The 25956-nt window shown below is 53.3% G+C and overlaps 7 protein-coding genes across 7 annotated transcripts; 1 reads left to right on the top strand and 6 right to left on the bottom strand.

The window, feature by feature from the left end:
• Positions 1 to 2092: 2092 nt before the first annotated feature.
• MRS44_009374 (uncharacterized protein) lies at positions 2093 to 2395 on the bottom strand (the record flags this gene model as incomplete). The annotated part of the gene is made up of 1 exon (XM_065621269.1): positions 2093 to 2395. One exon carries the CDS (start codon positions 2393 to 2395, stop codon positions 2093 to 2095), a length of 303 nt encoding a protein of 100 aa, XP_065477341.1.
• Positions 2396 to 3474: 1079 nt separating this feature from the next.
• MRS44_009373 (uncharacterized protein) lies at positions 3475 to 4207 on the bottom strand (the record flags this gene model as incomplete). The annotated part of the gene is made up of 2 exons (XM_065621268.1): positions 3475 to 3960; positions 4031 to 4207. 2 exons carry the CDS (start codon positions 4205 to 4207, stop codon positions 3475 to 3477), a joined length of 663 nt encoding a protein of 220 aa, XP_065477340.1.
• Positions 4208 to 8047: 3840 nt separating this feature from the next.
• Positions 8048 to 9665, top strand: MRS44_009372 (uncharacterized protein; the record flags this gene model as incomplete). The annotated part of the gene is made up of 2 exons (XM_046267903.2): positions 8048 to 8726; positions 8824 to 9665. 2 exons carry the CDS (start codon positions 8048 to 8050, stop codon positions 9663 to 9665), a joined length of 1521 nt encoding a protein of 506 aa, XP_046125410.1.
• Positions 9666 to 14876: 5211 nt separating this feature from the next.
• MRS44_009371 (uncharacterized protein) lies at positions 14877 to 16654 on the bottom strand (the record flags this gene model as incomplete). Its single annotated transcript, XM_065621267.1, has 3 exons — positions 14877 to 15009; positions 15064 to 15178; positions 15229 to 16654. The coding sequence occupies 3 exons, from the start codon at positions 16652 to 16654 to the stop codon at positions 14877 to 14879; spliced, it is 1674 nt and encodes a 557-aa protein (XP_065477339.1).
• An 882-nt stretch (positions 16655 to 17536) lies between these two features.
• MRS44_009370 (uncharacterized protein) lies at positions 17537 to 18357 on the bottom strand (the record flags this gene model as incomplete). The annotated part of the gene is made up of 2 exons (XM_065621266.1): positions 17537 to 18057; positions 18108 to 18357. 2 exons carry the CDS (start codon positions 18355 to 18357, stop codon positions 17537 to 17539), a joined length of 771 nt encoding a protein of 256 aa, XP_065477338.1.
• Positions 18358 to 19878: 1521 nt separating this feature from the next.
• Positions 19879 to 20581, bottom strand: MRS44_009369 (uncharacterized protein; the record flags this gene model as incomplete). The annotated part of the gene is made up of 2 exons (XM_046271697.1): positions 19879 to 20127; positions 20189 to 20581. The coding sequence occupies 2 exons, from the start codon at positions 20579 to 20581 to the stop codon at positions 19879 to 19881; spliced, it is 642 nt and encodes a 213-aa protein (XP_046125414.1).
• A 2984-nt stretch (positions 20582 to 23565) lies between these two features.
• On the bottom strand, positions 23566 to 24462 carry MRS44_009368 (uncharacterized protein; the record flags this gene model as incomplete). Its single annotated transcript, XM_046282771.1, has 2 exons — positions 23566 to 24278; positions 24324 to 24462. The coding sequence occupies 2 exons, from the start codon at positions 24460 to 24462 to the stop codon at positions 23566 to 23568; spliced, it is 852 nt and encodes a 283-aa protein (XP_046125415.1).
• Between the last annotated feature and the right edge of the window lie 1494 nt (positions 24463 to 25956).

The following is a 25956-nucleotide window of genomic DNA, read 5'->3' as shown; positions in this document are numbered from 1 at the left end:
GACCAGGAGGCCCGGTTATCAAAAGAGATTGACGGGTGTGACTTGAGGATCCAGGTTTGAATTGCCCATCACCGCATGTCATGTCATGGATCATTTGTCGATGATGAGGTCAACCTCCCCAACGTGGAAGGCGAAGATCTCGTCCTGCGCAACACGAGGGGGCGTTGGCGATCAATCCCTTAATATTGAATGAGCAAGAAATTCACGTCACTGAGGGATTGCCAATCGTCAGGGCCGAGAACTTGGCTTGTTCATTTTTGCAGCGATCTTCAGGTCCTGCACGGCGATATTACCCTCGCGGGTTGGACGGTCCACCTTAAATGTGCTGTGCTGGCAAGCAGTCGTGCCAACCACAAGGTGAAGCCGGAAATGTGGGGTTTTCTTTTTCTTTTTTTTTTTGCTCAAGGTGATGATGTGCAGACAGACGAGACGATTTGTGTGTGCCTTCTCATTCAGAGCGCCCGTTGTTGCTGTTGGTAAGCAGGTGGTAATGAGCGACATCGTGTCTCATACACACCTGTAACAATCCTGCAACTTGCGGTGACCCCCGTCAGATTGAAATTGCGAACCTTGGGTTCTCCTCAGGGCGGACGATCACATCACAGCGCCAGGGCTTGCCTTGCCTTGCTTGCTTGCTCCATGGATCATCCCCCAGCACGAGCAACTTTGGCCCGTCCGTGTCATCCCGGGCCCCAGCAGAGTCAACGGTGGAGTTCGAGCGAGGGAAAAAGCAAAGAACGGGGGGTCGCTCGGTCGCTTAGTTTAGTCTCAGCCTCACTTGTTGGGCTGCGATAGAGGGATCCTCAATTGGGCGCAGCAGAAACGGTGAGTGAGATGGAAGCCCTGGGGGAATTGTTCGAGAGGCAGGGGGCGGGACGAAGGGGCCTGTGGGCGATACGTGCGAGGCAGGGCAAGACATTGATGACGGGCGTGGCAAAGGGAAGCGATCGGATGATATGAACGACTTGACTGGGGAGGTCTTTGTGTGTCGTCAGGATCGGCGTCACTGAGGGCATTGGTTCGCTGGGGTGCCTGCTCATCCAGCGAGGCCCGAACCCTTTCCAGGAACCAGGTTCATCATGACTTGGTTTGGCGATCATGCTGCCGTGTGCGTCCTTCTCGCCTTGGTGGTTTCGTCTTGTCTCGGGCATGCTATGCCATGACGACCTTTGGGTCCTTGGTGTTTGACATTGAGTTTGTCCGTAGTCGCTCACTGGTGGATGAAGTAGGGTAGTTTCGACTCTGGTTGGCTCCGATGACTGATCGTGCTGGGCCAGTCCCGGGATCGTGATGTTATTCACGACTTTGTTGAGTGTCTCACCCGTCTGAATAGCCGATCAAAGAAACTCAAGGCGAGTTGATCCACTGTAGAACTGGACTCGTCACCCATATCGTGATATCAAGCTCAACGGCAGTAGAACTCCGGCTCCTGGGCCTAACCAGTCAGTAAAGGCCAATCCAGCATCATCGAGTTATCCGTACAGGGTAGCCGTCACCGGGCCTCCGTGTCCTGCCCGGCCCCGCTCCGTGACGGCATCTCCACTTGCTGCAGCAACACCGGGTGACGGATCAGGAGACGGCCGAATCTGTCTGCCGTCCTCGTGCCCGGACAAACTCTGCGCTCGCGTGGAAACACATGACACTCCCTCCATGCCCATGCCCGGGCGCAGGCTATTGTCGGTACTTGGTCCCCCGGATCCCTGAGGCTGAGACGGTGGTTTGACATCTAGGAAGGGCAAAAGAGAGTCGAAGTGACGTTGGGTCTGCTTGGATCGTCCCACGAATCTGATGCTGCAGACGTCTCCTGGCTGTCCACCAACCAACCACCTCGTCCAAGAAGGAACCAAGAGATCTTCGGCTGAAGAAAGCTCTCGATGCAAATCATCCATCCACCATCACACACACACTGTCCCGCCCGTCAGTTGGAGCCCTCGAGGCGCCGCGGATGTCATCCCGCCAGTTCTACACCACCCAATCCAATCGTCGCCGCCCCTACCACACCGGCCTGGCCACTGCTTAGTCCTCAATCCAGGCAGCCCGATTCGCCTCCTGCGCCGTTGAGGGGTCTCGACTCTGCGCCTGCCTGGCTGATTTAGACTTCGGCCACGGCGAGTGCGTTTTCTGCGTAGGGGACCACAACGCCCAGAGTCCATGCGACGAACATGTGGTCCACGGTCAAGCGAGCCATGGCTGATCGCCGTCCGGCGCCATGACATGCCGTCAAGTGGCGAAACGCCAAATGAGATTGATAGCGGGCGAGCGAGATCTGCGCTGAGCCAGACAATGGTTTGGTTTGACTCTGGCTGGCAGCGGGGTTCCGCATGCCGCCGTGGCTCCATCGTCCCGTGATGGATGGTGTAGTATCATGTCCCTGGCTCTCCAATCGCTGTTGCATTGTCCTCCCTTGCGTCGAACCGCTACGTAAGGAAGGCCCCGGACATCCTGCCTTTGGCGGTGAATCTGCTCTGCCATCGACCTCGATCGGCCCATCTCGAAACGTCCCGGGACATCCCAGCTGTTGCGTTCGACGTTTAAGACGGTGGGCGAATTGAATGCAAGAAGGTTGCCCTCTCGATCCAGGTGCATGAAGTGACCAAGACAGAACAAGACGGTGAGCCTGTTGCTGCCGAGTCTGGATTCCTGCCTGCTCCCCTCGGACCACTGACAAGTCCAAGCTCAACGACTACGGGTTGTTTCCTCTGCAAGATCCCCAGCCGAGACGCAAGGATCGCTTGATCTGGCTAGAAACGCCTAATGGTCGGGGGGAAGCAGGCGATTCTGTGTTCAAAGCTGGTGTCATGCTAGCAGTCTCTGCTCCCTATTGGAGCCCTGCCTTGGTGATAACTCAACAACCGCAGCCATGGCTCCGGGGAGGTGGCCCTGGCGGGGACGTGATGGTGCGCTCTGCGACGCCGTCCATCGCCGTGCCTGTTTTATCTGACCATCTCCCGATCGAGCTGTTGAGGCTTGGGTCTTGTGCCGTGCGAACGGTGCTTCCCCAGTGCCGGCTGACGTCTTTCGCTGCTCACACTGCGGGCATTGACGCACGATCATGACTCGGAGCTATCGACGGTTGTGCGTCTTGTAAGTGAGTGCGTGACGGCAAGGTTGAGGATATTTCCTATTGGACCGATATGCCACCAGCTCGAGAGCTTGCATCTGCACCTCTTTCCTGGATCATCAACGACTATCCCGAGTTGTCATGTCCTTGATGCGAGTCACAACCAATAGTGGCACGTCGACAAGTCTAGTTCCGGCCCCCGATGGATCGGCCAAGCATAACGGGCGGCATGTCGAATCAGAACGGCTTGATGTGCTTCCCGTGCAGGAGAAAGGTGAGAGCCGTGACGGTCACCGCCGGTCAAGTCACGGAGAGCAGGTTTCGGTCAGAGCCAGCTGCCCAGAATCAGCTCATGCATGAACTGGATGAATCTGTCCCGTGTTTGGCGGGCTGCTTGGACCTCGTCGATTTGCTTAGCGGGTGTGATAAGTGTAAGGAACACTGTAGAGTACGTAGTATCCATCGTCAAAGGCGGGAAGTGTGAAATGGATCCTCCTGACAGTCCTGAGCAATGTCTGGAGCGAGCGCCGTGCCTCAGCTAGAGTGTATGATCGACGCCCCAGACTGGCCGCTTGGGGGAGATTCGAGACGGGTTCCTTAGTGAGGCACTCTGGCATCAGAGGAATCAGTGCTCGCTCATCTGCCTCGACGCCCTGGAAGGGCCTTGGCAAGGGCGGCGAGAATGGGTCGATTCCAGGGGATATCCCTGCTGGACGGCAGCGCCATGGGGGGCGCCATCGCATGGCACCCAAGGCAAGACCTGGCCTGGCTGCATTCGTACTGTAGGGATCAAGCGACTTGCCGTCAACCGTTCTCCATTCTGTATCGATGCTCGTCAGGTGGAGGTTCTTCTTGAAACTATTGTTTATTCGCTGGTCTGTGTTGTTGCGAACACGAAGCTCAAGCAAGACAGTTGGAAGGAAGGGAGAACGAGATCTTGACGCTAGTCTCAACGCGGCCTAGACCCACCCGTGATTTGACATGCCATCCATGCATGGGCATCTTGAGAACATCACGGTCAAGTTGAGCAACAGCAGCGAGACAAGCCAGACCGCCCTTTTCTCCAGGCGCAAAACATGCCAGGCTATCGCTGAGACCAGGGGCCTCTCTCCCCCATCGCAGCCCAGCGACATGCATTTCTCGCATCATGACCCGTTCCCCAGCGTCTGTCTGGCATCTGCCAGTAATGGGACATTGTCTCGTCCCCGTTTTTAGCGACAGTTCAGTGGGCGAGATGGGGTATTCCGGGGGATCTCGCTGTTGACAGCGGCTTTTGACATGGAATAGGGTAGCGGCACGAGTGAGACAAGGCTTGAGAAGGACGACAATGAGAGCTTCACCCAACATGTCCTTTGCCAACTTGTCTTTTCAAGGTCATAACATCCATCACGCGGCGGAATACATACGTGGCTGAGGCCGACGGATGAAGCAGAGACAGCAGGCAGAGTCACTTGCTCATGAGGACAGAGCGAATGTCAATAACAGACACGCTCCAATTGGCATGCCCTGTGAGTTCAACTTGACTCCCTAGCTGTCAAGGCTCGGATCTGGGGCTCTAGCCGTCATGGAATGCGCATGGAGGCGAGGCACCTCCTGGCAAAGGGCAGGTGAATGAACTAACAACAAGCAACACATTGATTCATCCTCGCCCTCAACCCATCACCAGAATTAGCATCAGGATCAGGATCATGTCCATGCCTTCAACGGGCGACCAGATTGCAGCGTGACAGCAAAGTGGACGACAACGGGCGCATTCCCTCTGCCCAGGACCGCCCATGATTGGACGCCTCCTCTGCAACCCGTTTCTTGTTGACAGCCTCACTTGTCCCACCCGGCCCGTCGTGGCCTGTCGTGGCCTGTCCAAGGGGCACGTCGACTGTCCACGCTCACACGCAGCTCTCGCAAACAGGGGGCACAGACACACACACGGCCTCGCCCTCGCGGTGAGATGCATCGTCGACAAGAGTTCGGGGACCGCTGGGGTTGTACTGGATGCTGTCGTGGCAGGGTTGTCAGCATGTTGGACACCGGGATGGTCACCCCAATCAGAACAACACCAGTTCTGCACCCGTCTGCTTCGAGCAATCCCATGGTCCAGGGTCTGCGTCGCCCATGCCGGCATGCGTCCAGTAGCCGTCCGGGTCGGCCTGCCCTGCCACCGTTTCCCTTCAGCAATGACTTGACACCACGTTTGAGGCCTTCTGAGGAAACGTCAGAAGGATACGTGCAGAGACAAGCCATATGGATACCAGATGGATGGCTGGCCTCGCTCCAGTGTTAGACAAGGGCTACATATCGTTCTTTTCACAGGCGTCTGTTTGATTGATGAGATCTCTGTGCTGGGTCTTGGACAGCCTCACGTTGCCGCCTACAACGCAGAGCACACACATAGCACACAAACACGACTTCGCTTACGAGTGAAACGTACAGTTGCTTCACAGAGGCGCAAATCCTTCCTTGTCAGCCTTGACAAAGGCGAAATGATACACATCGCAGTTAGATATCATCTCCGGCTTGCACCAATCACAGCTCAAAGCTGGCCCGGCACTGGTTGAACCAACTCAACATCAAAAACGAACTGGGTGCGGGATCCAGCCACTCAGGTGCTTTCTTGACATGTCGATCTGTCCTGGCTGTGCCCTGCACAACTTGCACCTGAACGAGGCCAGACATGCGGTCCAAGAAAAAATGAGACACCAGAAGGGCAGAGTACCTCTTAACTCTTGGGAAATACTCCTACTTTGCGACGAAATATTCCGCTGAAGTATAAAAAATTTAGGAAAAGATTACAACCCCAAGAACCAGTACTCTAGAAATGCTCTAGAAATTACTCGAGATTCTTTATCATGAATAGGGCTCATTTGGGGCAGGCATACAGTGATGCCTTTGTACTGGTGTCTCTATTTTTCCTGGACCGCGTGCCAGAGTAAGACAAGACGAGCACACATTTGACACCCAGACCTGGCCAGCGCCTATCCGCCTACAGCAGGCGCTCTAGCCCCAGAACAGAGATGCATGCTGCCGACCCGTCGTCGTCTCGTTGGTGCTCGCTGGATGGGCGGCCCATTTGCCGTAGTGATCGGCAGCTGCAGCAGTGGTGCCAGTTCACCTTTCAGCCCCCCTTGCGGGCGACTCGACGAGGCACTTTGTGCAGCAGGAGAGAGGCTGGTTGGATCGAAGAAGCCAAAGAGAGGAGCGCTCGATAACATCCTGAGGCACGAATGCTGCACTGCACGCAGAAAAGATGCAGAAGGGTCTCAGCATGGTCCCCAACTCCATGACTTCATGCATTCCTTTCCGCAAACACGTCGGCGAAGCGCCACAGACGCCTGCCTGTGGTTGCCACGAGCCAATCGCTCGCTGCACGACCGGTTTCCTTCTGTTCGATCGAGGATTCCAGCCAAGGTTTGCAGCTCCGTTCCAGCTGCGCAGCTTCTCGCGGGACCAGTGGTCGGGCAAAAAGCATGTGTAGTACGAAACGAAAGCACCGCCGGACTTGACTCCACTCAAACTCTGTGTGTGGCCATCAAAGACAAAGAACGAACGTGTGTGTCTCGTCTCGTCCAACGCCGACCTCCGAGTAGGCTCTCCTCTCTGCCGCCTCCTTCGCCTCGTCCTCGCCGCGCCGGCCGGGGCGGACAGGTCAGTCACAGACGGAGGCAAAGTCTGAAGCTGGGCGCGGGCTTGGGGTGCGGGTGCGGGCTGCTGAGCCAAACTGTGATCCGTCACGGGGCTGTCGATTATGACGATTCGCCCGACGGTGGAGAGGGAAGCGGGAAGGACACGCAACACAGGCACTCACTGGGGAGACAGTGAGAGGGAAGGGGTGTCAGCAGAGCACACAGCGCACACAGAGCGTACCGACGGATGGGCGCCCACAGAGCCCAGTGCACACAAACATGCACACGCACCCGACCACTCCGCCCAGGCAGGTCGCCAGCGATCTGCCAGCCAGCAGCAGCCCCATCGATGCCTCTGACTGGATGAGGATGGGTGGCCTGGCAGTGGGTCGATGGATGGCGTTAGTGCTGAGAGCCTGAGAGAGGGGGGCAGCATGAGAGGAGGTCTGGCCTCTGGGGAGGCAGTGACACAGAGGACCACACGGCGGACCACTTTATTTCGTTGTGTCAGAGCTAACGATCCTTGCCTCTTCGTATATTGCTCAGCGTCACCAAGGCGCCATCCCTGTCGAGCTAGTCGACGCCCCAGCACGCCGCATCCCAGGCGAACCTTGAAGCAGTACGTACATGGCGCCCCCCTCCGGCTCCACGCCTCGCTCGACAAGAATAGACGGAGCAGAGCATTAACGCACAACGAGGCCAAGACAGGGCCCCATGTCATTAATCTCTCCAAGCCGACCAGGGTCTGATGAAGCCGGTGGATCCCCCTTGGTGTGGGTGATCCACGCAATCCTAAGCCTGAGGCTTGCGGCTGGGTACGTACTCTGCCTTGGTGTGTGTCGCTCGTCCGCCTCGTTCATCCTGCGCGAGCTGTTATACTGGCCTCTTCCCGGATCTAGCTTGAGAGGGACCTCCATCACCACTTTCACGACATTCCTTCCGACTTCCTTCTTCCATCACCGGCCCTGCTCTCGCAGACGTGACCACTAGGTCCTCTTGTCGCCCTCCTCGGTCCCGTCAAACCCTCTTCTCTGCCATCCTCCCACGACAACCTACCGACTTTCCTTGGAAGGCGACAGGCCAAAGACTCAACACCTCTTTTGCCTCCCTGCCTATCTCGACCCGTTGATTCGGCCATCGGGACAACCCACGACAACAACCACGCAACAACAACAACCCGCAACAACAACCCGCAGGAGCTAAACTCAACCCGTTGGACTTTGGATCAGGATCCTTTTCTGGCCGTTGGAGAATCCTCTTTTATGCTTTTTCCTTTTCTCTCTGTCTCTCTCCCGTTTGGATATATCTCTGGCCCCAGGACCACCACTCCCCAGTTCTAGGACTTGTTAGATATCAACAGATAACAATGCAGCACCATGCCATCTTCGGTTACCAAACCCCTCCGGCGTCGCCTGGTTTCGACAACCCCAAGTGCACCATCCAACAACCCTTTGCCGTGCCGCGACACTACCCAACACGGCCACTTGCTCCGGAGGAGAGGCTAGGCCGGGTGCTCGAGGGCACTCTGCAGCTGACTGAGATCCTGGGAACTGGCGCGTATGGCGTTGTCTACCTCGCTGTCGACCTCAAGACCGGAGGTAAATACGCCGTCAAGTGCCTAAGCAAGTTCAACGCCGATGGAACCCAATTGGAGCCCCGCCAGTTTGCCTACCAACAACGAGAGATCCGTCTTCACTGGAAGGCATCCAACCACGCCAACGTGGTACAGATGCTCAAGATTGTGAATGATCCCGACTGCATCTACGTTATTCTCGAGTATTGCCCCGAGGGCGATCTCTTCCTGAATATTACTGAACGTGGTCAATATGTTGGTAAGGATGAACTGTCCAGGAACATTTTCCTCCAGATCCTGGATGCCGTGGAGCACTGCCACAACCTGGGAATCTACCATCGGGACCTCAAGCCGGAGAACATCTTGGTAACAGACCGTGGAGACACTGTCAAGCTGGCCGACTTTGGCCTTGCCACTTCAGATGATCGATCCGAGGACTACGGATGCGGTTCAACATTCTACATGAGTCCAGGTACATATCTTTCCTCCCCTTCGAACTGATTTGACCCCTTTGACCCCCTTGATGCCCTTCACCTTTCAGACAACTAACATTCCTCCCCCTCCTTCAGAATGCCTGGACCCCTCTGCTAGGAAGCCCTACTACATGTGCGCCCCCAATGATGTCTGGAGCCTTGGAGTTATCCTCGTCAACCTCACCTGTGGACGCAACCCATGGAAACAAGCTTCCTTCCAGGACTCCACCTACCGGGCCTATGCCGGATCCAAGGACTTCCTGAAGACGATCCTCCCACTCTCGGATGAACTGAACGAAATTCTGGGACGGATCTTCGAACCCAACCCTGAGCAGCGGATCACTCTCAACGAGCTCCGAACCAGGATCATGGCCTGCTCTAGGTTTACCATGCCGGCCGTCTCTCCCCCGACACCACCGGCCTCACCAGACCACACCACCGAATACGTTTCTACCGAGGATGCCATCATCGACGACTACGACTATGACTCGCCTCTGTCGCCGGCTTCATCCTCTGACGATGAGGGCTCGCTCACATCGAGCGGCTCTACCATTGACGACCTGGACGACGACTTCGACCAGGAACGCCAGATGCCGCAGACTCCCCCGGAGTATGCACCCCACGCTTTCGACCCCGAGGAGCCCAAGGAACACCAGCTCATCTACCACAGCCAGGAGTTCGTGCCCCAGAAGTACTCTGGGCCTGTTCCCGTCCCCGTGCAGGTGCCGGTGGCCATTCCCCCTCAGCCCATGCTCTGCCAGCCGGTCCCTGTACCTATCCAGGCTCCCGTTCCTATCCAGGCTCCTTGCCAACAACACAAATCCTACTTCCCTATCTGGGATATGGTAAAATACGTTCAACATGTGCCCATCCTGCAGCACCACATACCCTTCCACCAGCAGGTCCCCTTTATGCCTACGTTCCAAGGCTGCTATTAGATCTCGTCATCAAGACAATGATTTTGTCTGACTGAGCATCGACGCAGCCGCCCCTTACACAAACTGGATGAGATACCCCCCGAGGCCCAACACCAACAAGCCCCGGACCCCCCTTGTTTGATTCTTCAGGTTCCCTTGGACATTACTCGACATTTAATATCGACCCTTGGCAACACATTACCATCCCCAGGGACTCCTTTACATACTTGGATGCACCAAAAACACCCCAAAAGCCGTGCAAGGATTACGCCAACCAAAAACAACGTTTAACGACCCAACGAAATGAGAGTCCGGGACTGGTTCTTTTCGACCCTGTATCTTTTGGACACCAGATCTTGTTTGGTTTACACTTTTTTCTATGTCTATTTTAACACTTTTGGAAAACACCTTTTTCGAAAAAGCGAGGAGTTTTTGTATTTTCTTGAGGAAATTTATGAGGAAGGGCAAGATGTCAAATTCTTGTAGAAGCATGAAAGTCTGGCGCAGCGAATCTTGTACGGGGTGGCACTCTGTTGTTTTTGCAAAGAGATTTCTTGGAGATGGAGTTGTTGATTCCCCCTTCCCGCCTTTGTTTGTCTTGTACCCGGCGATTTATACTCTTCTGTCTTGGGAAGGCCCTTTTTCTGGAAAATATTCCTCCTGGGACGCAACGAACGCCTGATACGGAAACGACTATGTCTTTCTAATTTCTCACCACTTTTTTCACTACTTTCATCATCTGGAGGCGCCCTCTTTCGATAGAGACGGAAGAATGGCCGAGACATTCACTTGGTCTGGATCAAAGATACCTTTTTCTTATTTTCTACATTCACTTTTCTTATTTGATGACGGATGGGGGAAGAAGATGGGGATGGAACAATGTTTTGCTTTTTCGTTTCCGCGACGGGAAGAAGAAAAATGGCAAGGGTCGATCGAGATTAGAGAAGAGGAACATGGCTCGATAGCCAAAGCATTTTGCGCAAAAGATGGCGCAAAGCAAAGCAAGCAAATACGTTTTACTGAGCTGAGCTGAGGGAAAGACGGCACCTCGCACTGCAGAGAACAGTGCATCTGCCGATCAACCAAATGAATGACAAACAACGACTTTGAGATACCTCACTTCAATGGCTGGCCTTAACTTGGTGAAACTTGACTCGTGAACAGGCACAGATACATGCCGACATGTACATGGCGGTGATGTAGAGGCCTCGATGTTGGCGTCACAGATTCAAACAAGTCTACAGTACACAGCCCGGGGAGTGAAACACCAAGACGCGGAATCACCGGCGGCGGGAACTGGCAGCACCACCTTCTCCCAGTAGCGCCTCGATGAGGATGCGTCTAATGATGCACGACTCCTGAACTCATCGTCTAGGATCACGGCATCGTCGACGGTGTGCTCCATCCTGGTGCGTCACGCTACGGCATCTGCAGGATTGGCCCCCGTCACAGAAGCTGCAGAGACAAGAAAAAAGCAAAGCGATAATAACGCGGGAAAAAAAGAATGAGGAAGCTACTGCAGATGCTAGTCTTGGCTCACGAGATTGGTTGGACAGGGTCACAAAAACAAGGCGGAAACGTGGCGGCCAATGGGGTCAGGGGGTGGAGCAGGGCGAACGGCATTGTGTGTCTGGAATGAACAAGATGGAGGAGTGGAGAGACCTCAAAACGAATCAGGAGAGCCGGAAGCCGGGAGAGTGAAAAAGGTGAGGCGGGCTCGAGGAGGGTAGCGTGATGGGACGGAGACGATCATTGGGGCGATGGACCGCGGGAAGTGTGACGGTTCTGGTGTTGGTGTTGGTGTTGGTGACCAGGACAAGATGGTGTTGACAAGGTGATATTGAATGATAAGTCTTTATTAAGGAAAAAGAAGCTATTCTCAGCCAAGCAAGGTCGAGTTTCTGCAGGTGACCAGTCGAAACATACACATGAGGTTAGGATCGTCGACCGTTGATGTTGCTCTTGTCGTTGTAGTTGTCTCTCTCCAAGATAGATACGTCTAGTATGAAGGCGGCTTGTGAGACAGACAGGCATGGAGAATGGAACGATTCCTCTGCCGGAGAACAAGCTAGTGATTCTCTCCGCTCTACAACGAAGAAGAAAAAAACAAGTTAAAAAAAAATGAATAGTCTAACTGCCAGGCGCTTTTTCTTGGCTCACCGCTGCAACACGCATGCAACGATGGACGGAACCAGCGTTTCGCCCATGGCTGAAACTGCAAGCGAAAATGCTTCTTCTATGAAATGACCTGATTCTGAGAGGGCATTGGAATGCTTTCAAAAACACTATTTTCAACGGATAGCTAACATTCCTGAACCCTTCGAATGCGACTTTTATTGAATCCGCATGTCCGGGGCTGTCAATATCGATCATCCATCCCGCACGGGGTGCCACGAGGTCCTTCTGTCTCTTTAGCGAGAAACTCTGAGTCTAATCTCGCCAAAATGGACGCCCATTTCATCTCCCGGGGGGTGATGCTTGGGTCTGGAGCGTGCCGATCACAGTTCGGGGCGGGCGGCGTCGCATGTGGGTGAGCGGCACAGTCTCCCGTGGTCTGACGGAGGGGGAAGCGAGTTGGGTTGGGGGAGATTTCTTGCCAAGGAGGATGGGTTTTTGGTCTTGTCCATCTACGGCTGAACTTTTAGAATGTCCCCCAGTGTCGCAGATTTCTTTGTTTAGCATGAGTGTCGCAGACACTCACCAACACACCCACCACCCCTGGAGGCCCGTCTCTTCTCCCAAACTTTCCCAGTTCCGTAACCCTACGGAAAGCAAAGGGACCTTTTTACCATGGACTCGGTCCGAGCTGTGACTAAACTAACTAAGCCAATATCGTCGGATGGCGCCGGGAATCATGCTGCCACAGGGCTTGCTGTCAAACTAACCTTGAAGGCTTTCTCAAATGCACGATAACGTCAAAGACTTGATTCCTTCTTCTCAACGGTAAGAAGCAAAAACAGGAATATCACCGAACGAAAAACAACATTCCGCAGAATTGCTTTTCTCTTGACCACACCATCTTGACGTAGGTGGGGGAAACCGCGGATCTGGTGTTCTCGGCCCTGCGCGTGGCAGCCCGGCCGCATGGGGCGGCTTTTTCACTAGGAGAGTATCGCGGCACGGCGGGGGAGGGAGAATGGTTTTAGTGTTGTGCGAGTCAAGACAGATTGTTGGTCATGACGTTTGAACCATTGGGAGCGTCATCACAGCATCAAGTCAACCTCTCTGGCTAGTCATGTTCTCTTTGTTTATCGTTATTTTATCATGGATAATTATTTCCGAAGAGGTTCAATTACAAAGCTGAAGATTATCTTTTGGGTGGCTTGGACTAAACATTGAGGGTTGCTTGATTCCCAGGACCGAGATACCGGGTCAGCGTTTCCGGGCAGATGCGACGTCGCATATGTTTTGAAAGAAAAGGTTATGGTTAGAGATTGGACACGTTGTAACCTTGTGGAACTGCCGTGATGGCTGCAGTGTGTTTGGCTTTGAGCTGAACTTGAACTCTCGTAGAGCGAGGGACCTTTGGGAAGTTTCATCGATGGTGTTTCTAAACCTAGAAGCCTTGTGCTTGCTGGTTTGACCGGAAGTCTGTGTGTTCTTGGTGCTTGACGTACCTTGGACACTGGGCTCAGGGGACATGTCTTCTTGAAGCCAGTATTCAAGGGGCATCTTCTGTCTAAGATCGTAGGAACACTCTATTCTAGGGGGATCTCCTGCTCGAGGATAGTGTCCAAGGGAGTCTCCTACCCAAGCTCTCATCAAACACTGAATTCCAGAGGGCCGATCTCTCTAAGATGCCCCTTCATTCATAGGAGAGGGTTATCCCTCTAGATGCTTGACTTGGCTGATGGCAACCGACCTTGCCAAGCGGGTAGAGTTTGGCAAGTTGAACCAAGCCGAAGCATCTTTACGAGTTGGAAAAGGGTTTATCTAATGAATGGGTGCCTGGTTCTCATGTGATTACAGTGTTTGAGAACCACATGTTGTCGTTCGACATGAGTGTCAAGTTGTTGTATTCGATGACAGTGTTGGTTGCTGGAGGGAACATCAACCTTAAGATGCCCGTACTTCGTGATATGAAGAAGTTGTGTGGCTCTTCATAGAAGTACTTGAGCTCTTAAAGCCCTTCTTGGGACTATGATATGCGGTTTCAACGTGTCCAGAAGAGTCCTCGGCCGCCGGCCAAGCAACATAGTTTAGACAATGTGAGGACTGGTATAACAACCCTGGGCTGGGGTGCTAGAATTGTAGCATGGTTCCAGCTGTATAATGGACGAGGCTAACGATCTGCCCGTGGATCGTGAGTTTGGATGAGTTCTGACCTTCCAGCAGAGGGACAGGAAGGGACGAATGCTACTGGGTGTTGTGCATGTTATAGGACTTTGCCTGGGGCTGATCCAAGGCAACGTCAACTTGGACATAGAGTGGCCACAGATAGTGCCAAGGTGGCACTGTTCTTGACCACAAGTTGGCCAAGTTGGCCACGAGTTGACCCAAGGTGATGCTAGGTTTCGTCTCAAAGAGAGTGTCGACCAAGAGAACATTGGAAACTTGGAGTGCTTGGATCTGATAAACAGAGTCGGTGGTCTTTGTTCCTCTCTTCTCGGTGTACTTGAGGCAATCGCATACCCTTCGGCAGAGTCTTGGGGGACAGGCGCCTCCACAGCCTAAAAATAGCTGATATCGAGTATCTATATTCTTTAGCTCTTATGAGATGGCTTCTGTGACCTGTATCCATAGCTTGGGGGCAGACTTGCATGTTCTATCCCCTATTGCAGCCTCTGTCTGCCATCTTCCTGACCATCAAACCAGGATGAGCAAGATTATGTGGGACATATATGAAGAAGGATCGGATTTATAGTATTTCATCGTCGATGAGCTACAAGGGAAGAGAAGGCGAGACTGTAACATGATCCTTGATACTCTGAGCTCACCTCACTCCTGCATGTCTAAGAGGCGACCATCTTTGACCAAGGCGGCTTCTTGAGGGATGCCCATCCCTCTTCGTCACCATAGAATAATTGAATGAATTGAGTGAACCGTTTGCTTGTCGGTTCAAGTGGTATAGTCATGTGGTTGAGCTACTGGTCGGTTGGAGTTGAGATGATGGAGAGGCACTCCTACATCTCACTCGCGTTGTAGGAGGTGAGCCAGGATCGAGACGTGATTTGAACTTCTAATTCATTGTAACAATGCTCTACTCTATGGATGGCATTCCCACGGCCGGGTCTATACCTCCGCGGCTCTGTCATGTTCTGACTTTTTAATCGCATCTTGAAGGGGTATCTCGGATAAGGACACAATCTTTGTCTTCTTGACAAACTTCCAGATGAGGTATGCACATATAACGAGCGGGATATCTCTGCCAGATCGTTAGCAATCAGATCATGGGTATAAAATGGTGCGTGGCACTCACAAGTAGGATGATACAAAGCCAACAGGGTCCCAGTTGCCCTTTGTAAAGACTGAGAAGCCGCCAGTGAAGAGGATGATCAAGCACATGCAGAGGGCAACAATGGAGGAATAGGCTGCTGATGTTAGAGAATGCAACACGTTAAGTATCTGGGTAGTGGGAACTTACGAGTCCATGAGTTGTGCCAAGGTAAGCTGGTAATGGGGATGCCCTGCTTCTTCATGGCGAGTCGCAGTCTGATATGGTTCAGGAGGATGGCCGACCAGGAGACAAGAACTCCAGCAGCAGTCAGGTCGACGAGCCACCAAAAGACAGTCATGGCTCCATTCGAGAGACTCATGAAGCTGAGGAACATGAAAGCGGTAAAGAAGAGCACACACACGTAGGGAGTGCCCCACGAAGTCGTTCGGAGAAAGATCTGAGGTGCCTGACGCTTGAGGGCTAGACCGTACAAGACACGAGTACCGGCAAGAAGACTTTGATTCGACGCTGACCAGGCAGAGGTGATGACAACGGCGTTGACGACGGATGGGATGGCGGGGATACCAGCAGCAGACGCGGCGATAACGAAGGGACTCTGAGCCGCTTGTCCAGACGAGTCGTTAAGACGCTCATCGTTGCTCGGGACCAGCATACCGACGATGAGAATGGCCAGGATGTAAAAGACGATGATGCGGATAAAGACATTCTTGCAAGCCTTGGGGATGGCCTTTGCAGGGTTCCTCGTCTCGGCAGCAGCCATGGCGATGGACTCTACACCCGCAAACGAGAAGACGGCGCTCGTCATGACGGACCAGTATCCGAGAAACTTGCCCCAGTTCCCCGTGGCGATGTGCTCGACAAACGGACCGGGGTCCTTCCAGTATCTGAAGCCGATGCGAGGGGTTCCTGGAACCCCTCCGAGGTTGATGACCAGACCCAGGATGATGAGGAAGACGACGAGTAGGATCTTGAGTATGGCGAACCAGAATTCGACTTCTCCAAAGACGCGGATAAAGGCGAGGCCGACTGCTGCGGTTAGGATGATGAAGATGACGATGAAGACGGAGGGGTTGATGTCGGTCCAGAACTCGAACAGCACGCAGATGGCCGTGATTTCGGAGGGAACAGATAGAACATTTCCGTAGACGAGGTTCCAACCGATTGCGAATCCCCAAGCCGGATCTACCAGAAACTCTGCATGTCGGACAAAGGCACCCGTCACGGGGAGGAGCGCCGCAACCTCTCCGAGGGCAAACTGCACGGCGCACACGACGAGGCCGACGGTCGCGTAGCCGAGGAGAGCGCCGAGGGGACCGCCCGTTTGCACCGATCCGCCAAGGCCGAGAAACAGGCCCGTCCCGATGGCGCCGGCGATGCCAAGCATTGAAAGATGCCGCTCCGCGAGACCGCGGTGCAGGCTGCGCTCCTCGGTCGCGGTAACAAGGTCGCCATTCGCATCATTGAGTACCGGCTCCGGGGAGACGTCCGTCTCTGAACTCGGCTTGAAAAAGGCTGTCATGGTTCCGAATTGCTGCTGTCGTCGTCGAGCCTGAAGAGAACTCGAGAGCAGAGGCACCCGGGTTGATATGATGTTCTCGGGGCTCGTATTCATATTAGCATCGCAATTGCTCGAGCCTATGGTGCAATTGGGGATTCTCCAGGGTCTATCGGTCCGTCAGCGATGGGTAACGCGATGGTTGCGGACATGGTTGCTGTTTTGATCATGGCGTAGTGGAGTTTTTTCAGTGCTGTTGGGTTGCTAAAAGTTTAATCGTTCTAGAAGTGCCAAAAGATGGGGAAGATTGTAATGAGACACGGATAAAGAAGCCGTTGGTATCCCCTAAAGGGAGTATCTAGATTGGGCAGGTCGAAGGTATATGCATCGGTAGAGCCGTGCAAGGGTCATATATCTATCTATTAGCCTGACTATCAACTCAGTATGCAACTCAGACCCTGAAGATTCGACCTGTCACAGCTTCAACCCGAGAACGGTTGGACCCTTGGACATACACACAAGCAAGCTATTCCCGTTAATTGGGCCCTTGATTCTGGTCTTCTCGGTTGGTCCCGTCGCGTCTATTGCCAACCAATGCCTGTTGATCCAATGGCAATATTCATCTCACGCAGTTGTCCAGAAGTGGCTGAAGGAATAGTTTCTGTCTAGCGCAGAAGCTTGCGCGACTCCCTCACAGCCTGACCACCCTCAAAGCGGTTTTCGCCACTGCCTATCGACGGGAAGCCCCGAGCCAGGAGCCGTTGTTCCAACGGTTCACGGATATATCAGAATGGGGAAAGGGAGGATTTGCTAATCTTGATTGTATGGGAATGGCCTCATTGGGCCTAAATGCATACGCACGCTCTAATACAAAAAGATAAAATACACAAGAAAATAAATAATAATAAAATACCTTGGTTTTGCTCCGGGTATCCCTAAACCTCCCTTATTTTCCAATAAACCTGTCTACCGATTACTCCTGCAGGCGATCTTATAAGATTAGGGGGCCTCGTAGATGTGGCCCTGCTGCTGTTGTTGAGGATGGTAGTGACCAACCAGCTCGGTCGGTTGCTGGGGTTTGGGGTCTGGTGGTTGGACGTTGTATTGCTGATACTGCTGATACTGCTGGGGTTGTTGATACTGCGGCTCAGGCCTCCTCATTCTCCTCCAGAAGAAGAATCCTATTCCCGCGAGGGCGAGAACACCAAGCGTCGCACCGACCGCGATACCTGCGCCGGCACCGGCGGAGAGGCTGTCGTCGTCTTCGGCTTCGGAGCTCGTCTTGGCGGGGCCGTCGGCGATGGTGGAAGCTGCGGAGCCCTTTGTCGTGGTGGAAGACGTCTCGGCGGCGTCGGAGAGGGAGACGTTGAAGTCTTGCGACTTGATGATCTTTACGGCGTCGTCTGACGGGTTGTACAGGGCGAAGTACAGGACGGGCATCTCGCCCTTGGGGACGGTGCGGTTGAACGAGTCCTCGCCGAGGTTGACCTTCCAGAAAGTGCTCTTGCTCGTTACGTTTTCTACTCTTGTGAGACCTATGTTACTGTTGTTGGGTGCCTTGATCTCCTACCTCGGACATATTCTCCCAGCTGCGTCGTTCCGGAAAAGTCGCTAGGGTTACGCTGGAAGACGTAAACAGTGATCTGCTTCAGGTCCGTCACCCAATTGATGAGGATAGTATCGCCCTCCTTGTATACGGCGTTGTTGATTGCTTCGTCGCCTTCATCGTAGGTGCCCGGGTGAGTAAACAATGTGTCGACGCCTAGGACCTTGACGGCTGACGCGGCCAGCAGCAAGGCTGAAAGTAATATCGAACGCATCTTGACCCTGAGCTTCGAGGGTATTCGAGTTGACGTTTCGTGATTAGACTCGTTTATCGTCTCTCTCCCCGACCGTAAGACTCGACAGAAGGTATTCCTGATGTGAGGGGAGAAGGCTGACACAGTAGGCAGGCGGTCGTCCTCCCTTTTGATTTCTCGGGTAGTAAGCCCAAAGGTGCGTCTAGCCCTGTCAGGCCATTGAACCCTGGTCTTACATTTTGGGGGCCGTAAGCTCTCTTGTTTATAGATGATGCATTGGGAGAGGATACGGGGGGCACAAGGATGGGGGGATGAGTGAGAATTACGAGGCGTAGCGAGGGGTACGCGAGAGTGACACTCAAACAATACGAGACGGGCAAGTTTCCTCTGTTAGAATCACTACGGCGGAAGCAAAACCCTGCCGTTATGCTCTCGAGCCATTCGACACAACGGTGTCTCCCGTGATGGGCTCTTCATCTCGTCGATTGGCCTGCGAATTCACTGGCGCGTACTTTAGAAATCCAGCCTCAGCTAGCGCCTGTATCTAGTACATGTCCTCTGGGAGTGCTCGTCATATCCGAGACAGGTACCCGTCACCGGATGCAGATCGCACCTCGATTTAACCTTAGAAGCTGTACAGCCTCCTACTCAGCCCTGATCTGCGGGGAGGGGAGAGCTACAGGGGTTTGTTATCACGCCAGACAAGACAAATTCAGAGACGGAGAGTGAGCATTCCGAGCTCGCAGTCGTTGCCATATGCTGTAGATGTCAGCAATCCTTTGGAATCAACAGAAACAGTGAGAGTCACTCGTAGCCCCTATCTTATTTGAACATACCCATGCCGTATTCTCTCGCCTCTCGGAGGAGACGGACGGACGAATCCTTACAAACAGTTGAGTTCCATCAACAACACGCACAGTCGTCGTACCCAAGAAAAGAAAATAACAACCCATGTCCCCGCAGATGGTGCAACGTTCTCCTCGACGAATCAAGATCCGTGAACTAACTAAAAGCGCCACTTTTTTCTCACTTGGCTTCTATTCTTGAAACATGAGGAAAACCCCTGTCATCTCTCCAGTTGGTCAAAAATAATGCCTCGGGGCGCCCGCCAAGAGATCCATCGGCCGCCCGTCCAGCCACGCAGTTTTAGTTCCTGTGGGTAAATGCAGTCTGAGTTGGCTCTCTTGACTTGCTTCTCACGTGGGCTGATACTCGATTAAATTGTTCTATTCAATTAACACCTGACGACCATTTCTAACCCATATGAAATACCAGGTTAACGCCTTTCTCTCCCCCCTTTGTGAATCTCCGTGTATTACCCAAGTCGGCATGCTTCCCGACGCTCTCGGCCCCCTGCATGGTCCTCTGGACGACCATGGCTCCCCGACAAATTAGAAGCCTCTCCATCATTACGATCCAAGAATCTAGAAGGAGGGGGCCATGATTAAATGGTCATTCAACCTTATTCCATACCCAGGGGATTGGGCATAGAATGAGGTTAAAGGACTCTTAAATCACGCCCCCCTCTCTGTAACTTCTTCATCAAGCTGCCGTGCCCTCGCTGCTCTTCTCAGCACCTCGATCAAATCTCTCAGCAACCACCCACGAGAGCAGCCGCAGAGCACCACCTGACGGATGAGCTCTGCTGAGTGCCTCCATCTTCTCCCGAAGCGACGTCAACTCCTGGAGAAGCTCACGGAGCCGGCTGTTGATGCCATCGAGCGCTGGAGCGAGCAGTGTCACTCGGCAGCGTAGCAGGAACCTGGTCATTGTCTCGCTTCTCTTGTTGGACTGCTGCTGTCGTACAAGTGTCAGCTGTTGGGGGACTCGAACAGCTTTAGATGATCCTCACGTCTTCCTCCTCGCCTGTCACGCATGTGTTAAGCTTCTCGGCGAAGCTGTTCAGGGCAGCAGCTATGTCGTCCACCAAGATCTTGCAGGACTTGTAGCTGCCACCAAGACCCCTCCGCATCCGTGCCTCATACACCTCACACTCCTTCCACTCCTTGCAACCCTGATCCGTCTTCATCCGCTGGATAGTCCTATCGGAGAAGGCGAACCGTAGCAGCTGGTAAAACTCGAGCTGGAACATGGTGTAGTTGCGGTCTAGACTCTTGGCCATACGGTCCAGGGCTTCGGAGTGGTTGTTGAAGACCTTGAGGCGTGAGTCGAGCTGTCGGTACGTTGCGATGGCAGCCCCGATGACGGGGATGACGCCGACGGTTCCGAGTACGATATCAGCCATTGTGGATGGGGAGGATCGATGAAGAGCACAAGCACAAGGGTTAGAGATGTGGCGATTCTTGAGTCTTTCTAAAGGCCATCTCTTTCGCTGTGTTGATGGCACAGCCACAGCTTGATTGAGAGACCTCTTCTTATCATGAGGTTTGTCTCGGAAACGTGCATGTTCTGGGGCGTAAGGTGGGGAGACCATGGCCAGCTGGGGTTTAGGCTCCTGCTGAAAGCCGTGCAGTCACTGTCTGCTCTACTGCTGCGCCAGCTTAAGGATGCAAACATTTGGATGTTCCTGAGTAAAGGAGTGCAGACGATGCGGAGTTGGTGTACCCTTGGCTGACAGCCGATACTTGATAAGCGGCTTTGCAACCGTTTGGAGTTCCACATCCTATCACACGTACAACCAGGCGAGCAAGGCTTGGTTCAGAGGAGCATATCTTGCCCTGAGGAGATCTTGAAACTCCAACATGAATAGATATATTTGAGGCTTGGGGAAGGCTGGGGATTCTTGGCAGGTAAGATGTTGAACAACGATCCAGCCCTACCGACCTGATCTGGCAGCCGTATCTCAGCTGATGATTGATCTCGGATGAAATCGACCTCTACTGTAACGTGGAGTACCCAAATGGTTGTTGACCTTTCGGCTGTAGTAGTAATCCATTGTTTTGGCCCTGTTTGGGGGGAAATCGGAGCGAACGTGAGAAATGGATACAATGGTGTGAATATTCCTGGATAAAGGCTTAAAGAGCATGATAACTGTCTATCAATTTGTTCTGCATGAGAGAGTTGCTCTTCATCCCGACACCATGCAATATCCGCATAGTCGCGAGAAACAATACAAGATCCACGTTGCCATATAGGCGCATCTCTCAAACTTACGACAGCACGAATAACGCCCAGTTCTAGAATGTCAAAGTTGCGGAGCTAATTAAGGAACAGCCAAATAGGTCTGCATTCGCCATTGATTGGGCACCTCGTATTCTGCATGTCGCTTGCTGGGGGTGGAGGATCAAGGCACGGATCGCGTCGACTCCGCCGCGTTTGTGGCACGTATAAGAAGAGGCGATGCCTCGACAAGAAGCTCTTGAAATTTCTCTGGTGAGATCGTCTCATACGGCTTCTTGCAGTGTGGATGTCGGTATGCCGCATAGGCTATGAGACCAAGGCGAGATGACTACTGCATCAGCTTAGTACGTCCCATCCGTCGCAAAGCTGCAGCTCTTTGCGGGCATGTCCGTGAATGACCAGGCAGAATCAGCACAATTTGATCTCCTCAAACGATCAACTGTTTGCATTGGGTGCTGTTGTCAGGTAAGCACACCGACAATGCTCGTGGCCGTGGATTCATTCGAATCTCTGGATACGGCAAACTGGAACTCGGCGATTAGTCCCCAACAAAGAGCAAAAGAGCAAATTTCTTGGACCCGTGGGGTTTTCTTGAAAAGGAGAGCCTCTGTAAAAGAGAACGAGACTTGATTTGGTGAAGGCCGGGGGGATGGATGATCGAATTGAACGGAGTCGCCGACATTCACTCGGAGACGACGTCCTCTGGACTCGAGATTCGAGTCATCAAACAAAACGAAAATGAGCACAATATCGAGAGGATTGGAAGTGAATAGCATCTGAACCGGAACGGTTGGAATACCCTCAATTGGCAGAGCCTTGGTGAATTGGCGGAACCTTGGTGAACTGGCAGAGATTCCTTGACCGCGAAAGAAGGCCAAGAACGGTGATTATAGATGCCATGAGTTCACCGATTGACGGCATGACATCTTCTACAAGTAGGGAATATGGAACACACTTGAAATAGGGTTCAAACACATCGTAGCCCATCTTTGGCGAACCTCAAAGAGACCCGCCCAACTCTATGGAAGACAAGAACCCGGCCAGAGCGCCAAATTCTTAAAGCTTGTGCACATGAACGCAAGAATAAATGCCACCAAAGACCAGCTATCTGTAAATTGGTGCCAAACTTTGCTCTTGACAGACCCCTACGCTCGCGTCACTCCTCTTTGGATGACGTGACGGCGCCAATCCATGTCAGGTAGCAGAATATCCTACCAGACCCGAGATCGTGTCCACGAAGCTTTTCTTGGGCTCTGGGGTAGGCCCATAGGGCTGATTGAGTGAGCCAGGGAGGGGGGTGTGTAGATACGGTGTTGTAGGATTGGATGGGGTGCTTTGAGGTTATTCGGACGGCAGAGGACTTCGCCCGCCATGCCCTTGACGACGGCTATTCAGACCCAAGGCTAACCTTTTATCTTTTTCTCTGGCGTATAAAAGGAATTAACAACGCTAATTGGACCCTGTTCATGCTGTATCTGGTCCATTGAAACCCACGACGCAGCCTCACTGACAAGTTCCATTCCATAGAAGCTTGGCTGTCAAACCTCACCAGCCATTGACGAAGAATGAGTCAGTACTGGTGTTGAGTGGTCTGAAATTCACCTAGAAATCATGGAAACGTAGTTCAAGGCGAGATCTGCGACACCTTTACAAGGCTGGTTGGTTCAAGCCATATATCCCGAGTGATTGTGGGCATTACAACACGACACAAGATGACTCTGAAATAAGCAAGTACTCAATCGTATTTAGAAACCTATCTATAAACATACGCCCGCAACTCCAATCCATTAGGAAAAAACAAGAGATGAAAACCCTTCTATCACCCATTCCCCAAGCCCTGCTTTTTTGGCCAGCGCTTCGTTAGGCAAGGAGACAACACATTAAACCTGACTGTGAGCCTCCACTAGACTCAGTGCATAGCACGTTGCCTCAACAGCTTGCTTCACCTCTTTCTTGCGCCTTTGCTTTGGAAGCAAACATAATACCACTTCTGGTAGTGTCTGGCCATCATACAATGCCCCTGAGAGCGTGAATTGTCCCACCAATGGACCCTCTTGCTCTCGGACTATGTCCTCAGTTGGTTCATCGTACACGCACACGCCCCATCGCGACCCTCGTTAAAGTACCGACGATGTTCACCTCGCCCGATTAGATCATGGAAAGCATGTGGGCGACGGCGTAGATCATCATGACAGCCAGAGCAGTTGTGCAGACGTAGCGCAGGGCGACATTGTACATCTGGTGGCGGTTCCGGCGGCGCGAGCGCGAAACAAAGTCCGAGTTGTCGTTGACGCGGGGGAACTCGCACCCCTTGGGCACCGGCTCGCCGAGGAACTCGCAGAGAGGCTCCCATCCGTCGGTGATCTTGTATTCCAGCAGTCTCTCCTTGGGGACGAGGCTGCGGACCTCTGCGTAATGTCGGCGGAAGACGTCCTTGCCGCGGTTGGGAAAGTCACCCTCGAAAAAGGTATCGAAGAATTTGCGGAGCATGGGGTAGTACATGGAGGCAGCCCAGTCAAAGTGGGAGAGCCATCGTAGTTCGTGGTCGGTGACGCGCCAGTAGACGGTCCTCATGGTGGATGCGTGCCACGAGTCGACGTCGCGGTTGGTGAGGACGACCTTTGCCTCGGGGTAGGCTTCGATGAGCTCCTTTGCGAAAGCGATGGCGGGCCAGTCGCAGACGGCTTGGGCGCCGCCGAGGAGCTGGTCCCAGTCCTTGCGGGTGAAGGGCTCGCCCTGCTTGTCGTACTTTGCGCAGAGGGCGTCCATCCACATGAGTGCGTCGGGAGGGTTTTCGATAGAGCAGTTCATCATGTGGTATGTGTCGACGTAGCCGAGCTGCTTCATGGCGGCGCGCATGGCTGGGGGGTGTTAGCAGTAGCTAGAAAGGAGAGAGATGAACATACAAGCTGTGCCGGTGCGTCCGACGCCGAGGATGAGCACCTTCATAGGCACCGAGCGGGTGCAGTTACGGCGGTTGATGCAGGTGTCACTTGTAAAGATGTCGGTGACGGGACGAGGGGTGAACTTGGAAGAGTATGCCATTGTGATGGTCGGGAATAGGGTATCAATAGGGATAATAAGATGCTAAACAGGAAGGACTGCAGGTGAAGCGATCGAGGGAGGTGGTTCTGCCAAGGGGAAGAGGACGGTGATGGTGGAAACAGAACGAGTATAAAAGAACGAGACGAAACATGAAAGAACAAGAGGACAATGGTCTTTTACAGCTTCCATCCCAGGACATGTAATGCCACCAGATACACAATTTCAACTCCCACATCCCTCCTCTGGGTGCGTGTACATGAGCAACGTCCCCATAATTCAGAGACCGACCCAACCTCTCTCTCTCTTCGCCCGGGCCCTGCTTCGTCTTCTGTTGATCGATCCCATCATGATTCTTCAGGAGAAGGAACTAGACGTGGGGAACCGTTGTAAGTGAGTCGTTCGCTAATGGCACGCCCCCTGAGGCTCCTGCTCTTGTGGGGCTGTAGCGAGGGACCCATGTAGAGGAGTGAGACATTGTGAGGGCAAGAGCCTCCAGTCTTGAAGTCTACAACTTCAGTCTGGAGACGCATGATGGGTCTCAAGGTGGATGGAATTACGTTGTATCCAGGCCAGTGGCCATCCCAAGTCATCGCCGTCTTGCTCCTCTTAGTATTCATGCAGTAAATCATCCTCTCTAAAAGGCCGTGACTCCTCACTCCTCGTTCCCTGCAGCCAAGCACTCAATTGTCCGACTCAACTTGCCATCTTCCCTGTCCCTTGGATGAATCGTACCTTGCAGTTCCTGGAAAGCTCCTCAGGGGAACCGCGGATTGTTTCCCTTGGAGCCTCCTACCCGAGTAACACATGTCCATCTCTTCCGATTGATAGCACGGGCACGAACAAGCTTGTGCTAACATTAGAAGACTTCTAATGTGGATCAATGCATGTTCTCCACATTCACTTAAATAAGAAGCTTACGCGGCCCAGACATTCATACATCTCCATTCAACCTCTGTTGACAGTCTGGAGCCAAAGAAGGGCAGAGTCAGAGCTCATGGAAACGCCACATCTTAACCGCCTAGGTCGTGTTTGATCTTGCATGTCGACCGTTATCTGGTCGGGAGACCCAGCCAGTCACTGGAGGACCAACGGCCATCTTGTGTCAAGCGGTACATGGACTTGTTTTCATGGAACAAGTCTACAGCTTGACCATCCAGAACGCTCTGATCAGGGACACGCACACAGAAAGAAGCAACATGGTACAAACAGGTCTCGGCGGCAGATGGTCACCGGCACCGATATCCAAACTGCGTCGGATGTCGGAGGCCCGGACCATCGGCCCCTCTAATCCACATCCCGACATCAACCACAATTCTCCCTGCGGCGTGAGAGCGCGGATAAGTGGGAGGATTACGCGCGTCTAGGGCAGGGAATCAATTGATGTACTGTGCCAGCTATGCATCGTCATAGCATCATGTAACGCTCAAGTTGCAGCCGGAGGATCCCATCCTTGCCCTGAGCGGTGCAGCAAGCCACAGCTGTCCCTGGAACACA

Source organism: Fusarium solani (assembly GCF_023522795.1).
Source record: "Fusarium solani strain SB1 chromosome Unknown bctg00000005, whole genome shotgun sequence".
Classification (NCBI taxonomy): Eukaryota; Fungi; Ascomycota; class Sordariomycetes; order Hypocreales; family Nectriaceae; genus Fusarium; species Fusarium solani.
This window is presented reverse-complemented; position numbering and strand designations above follow the sequence as displayed.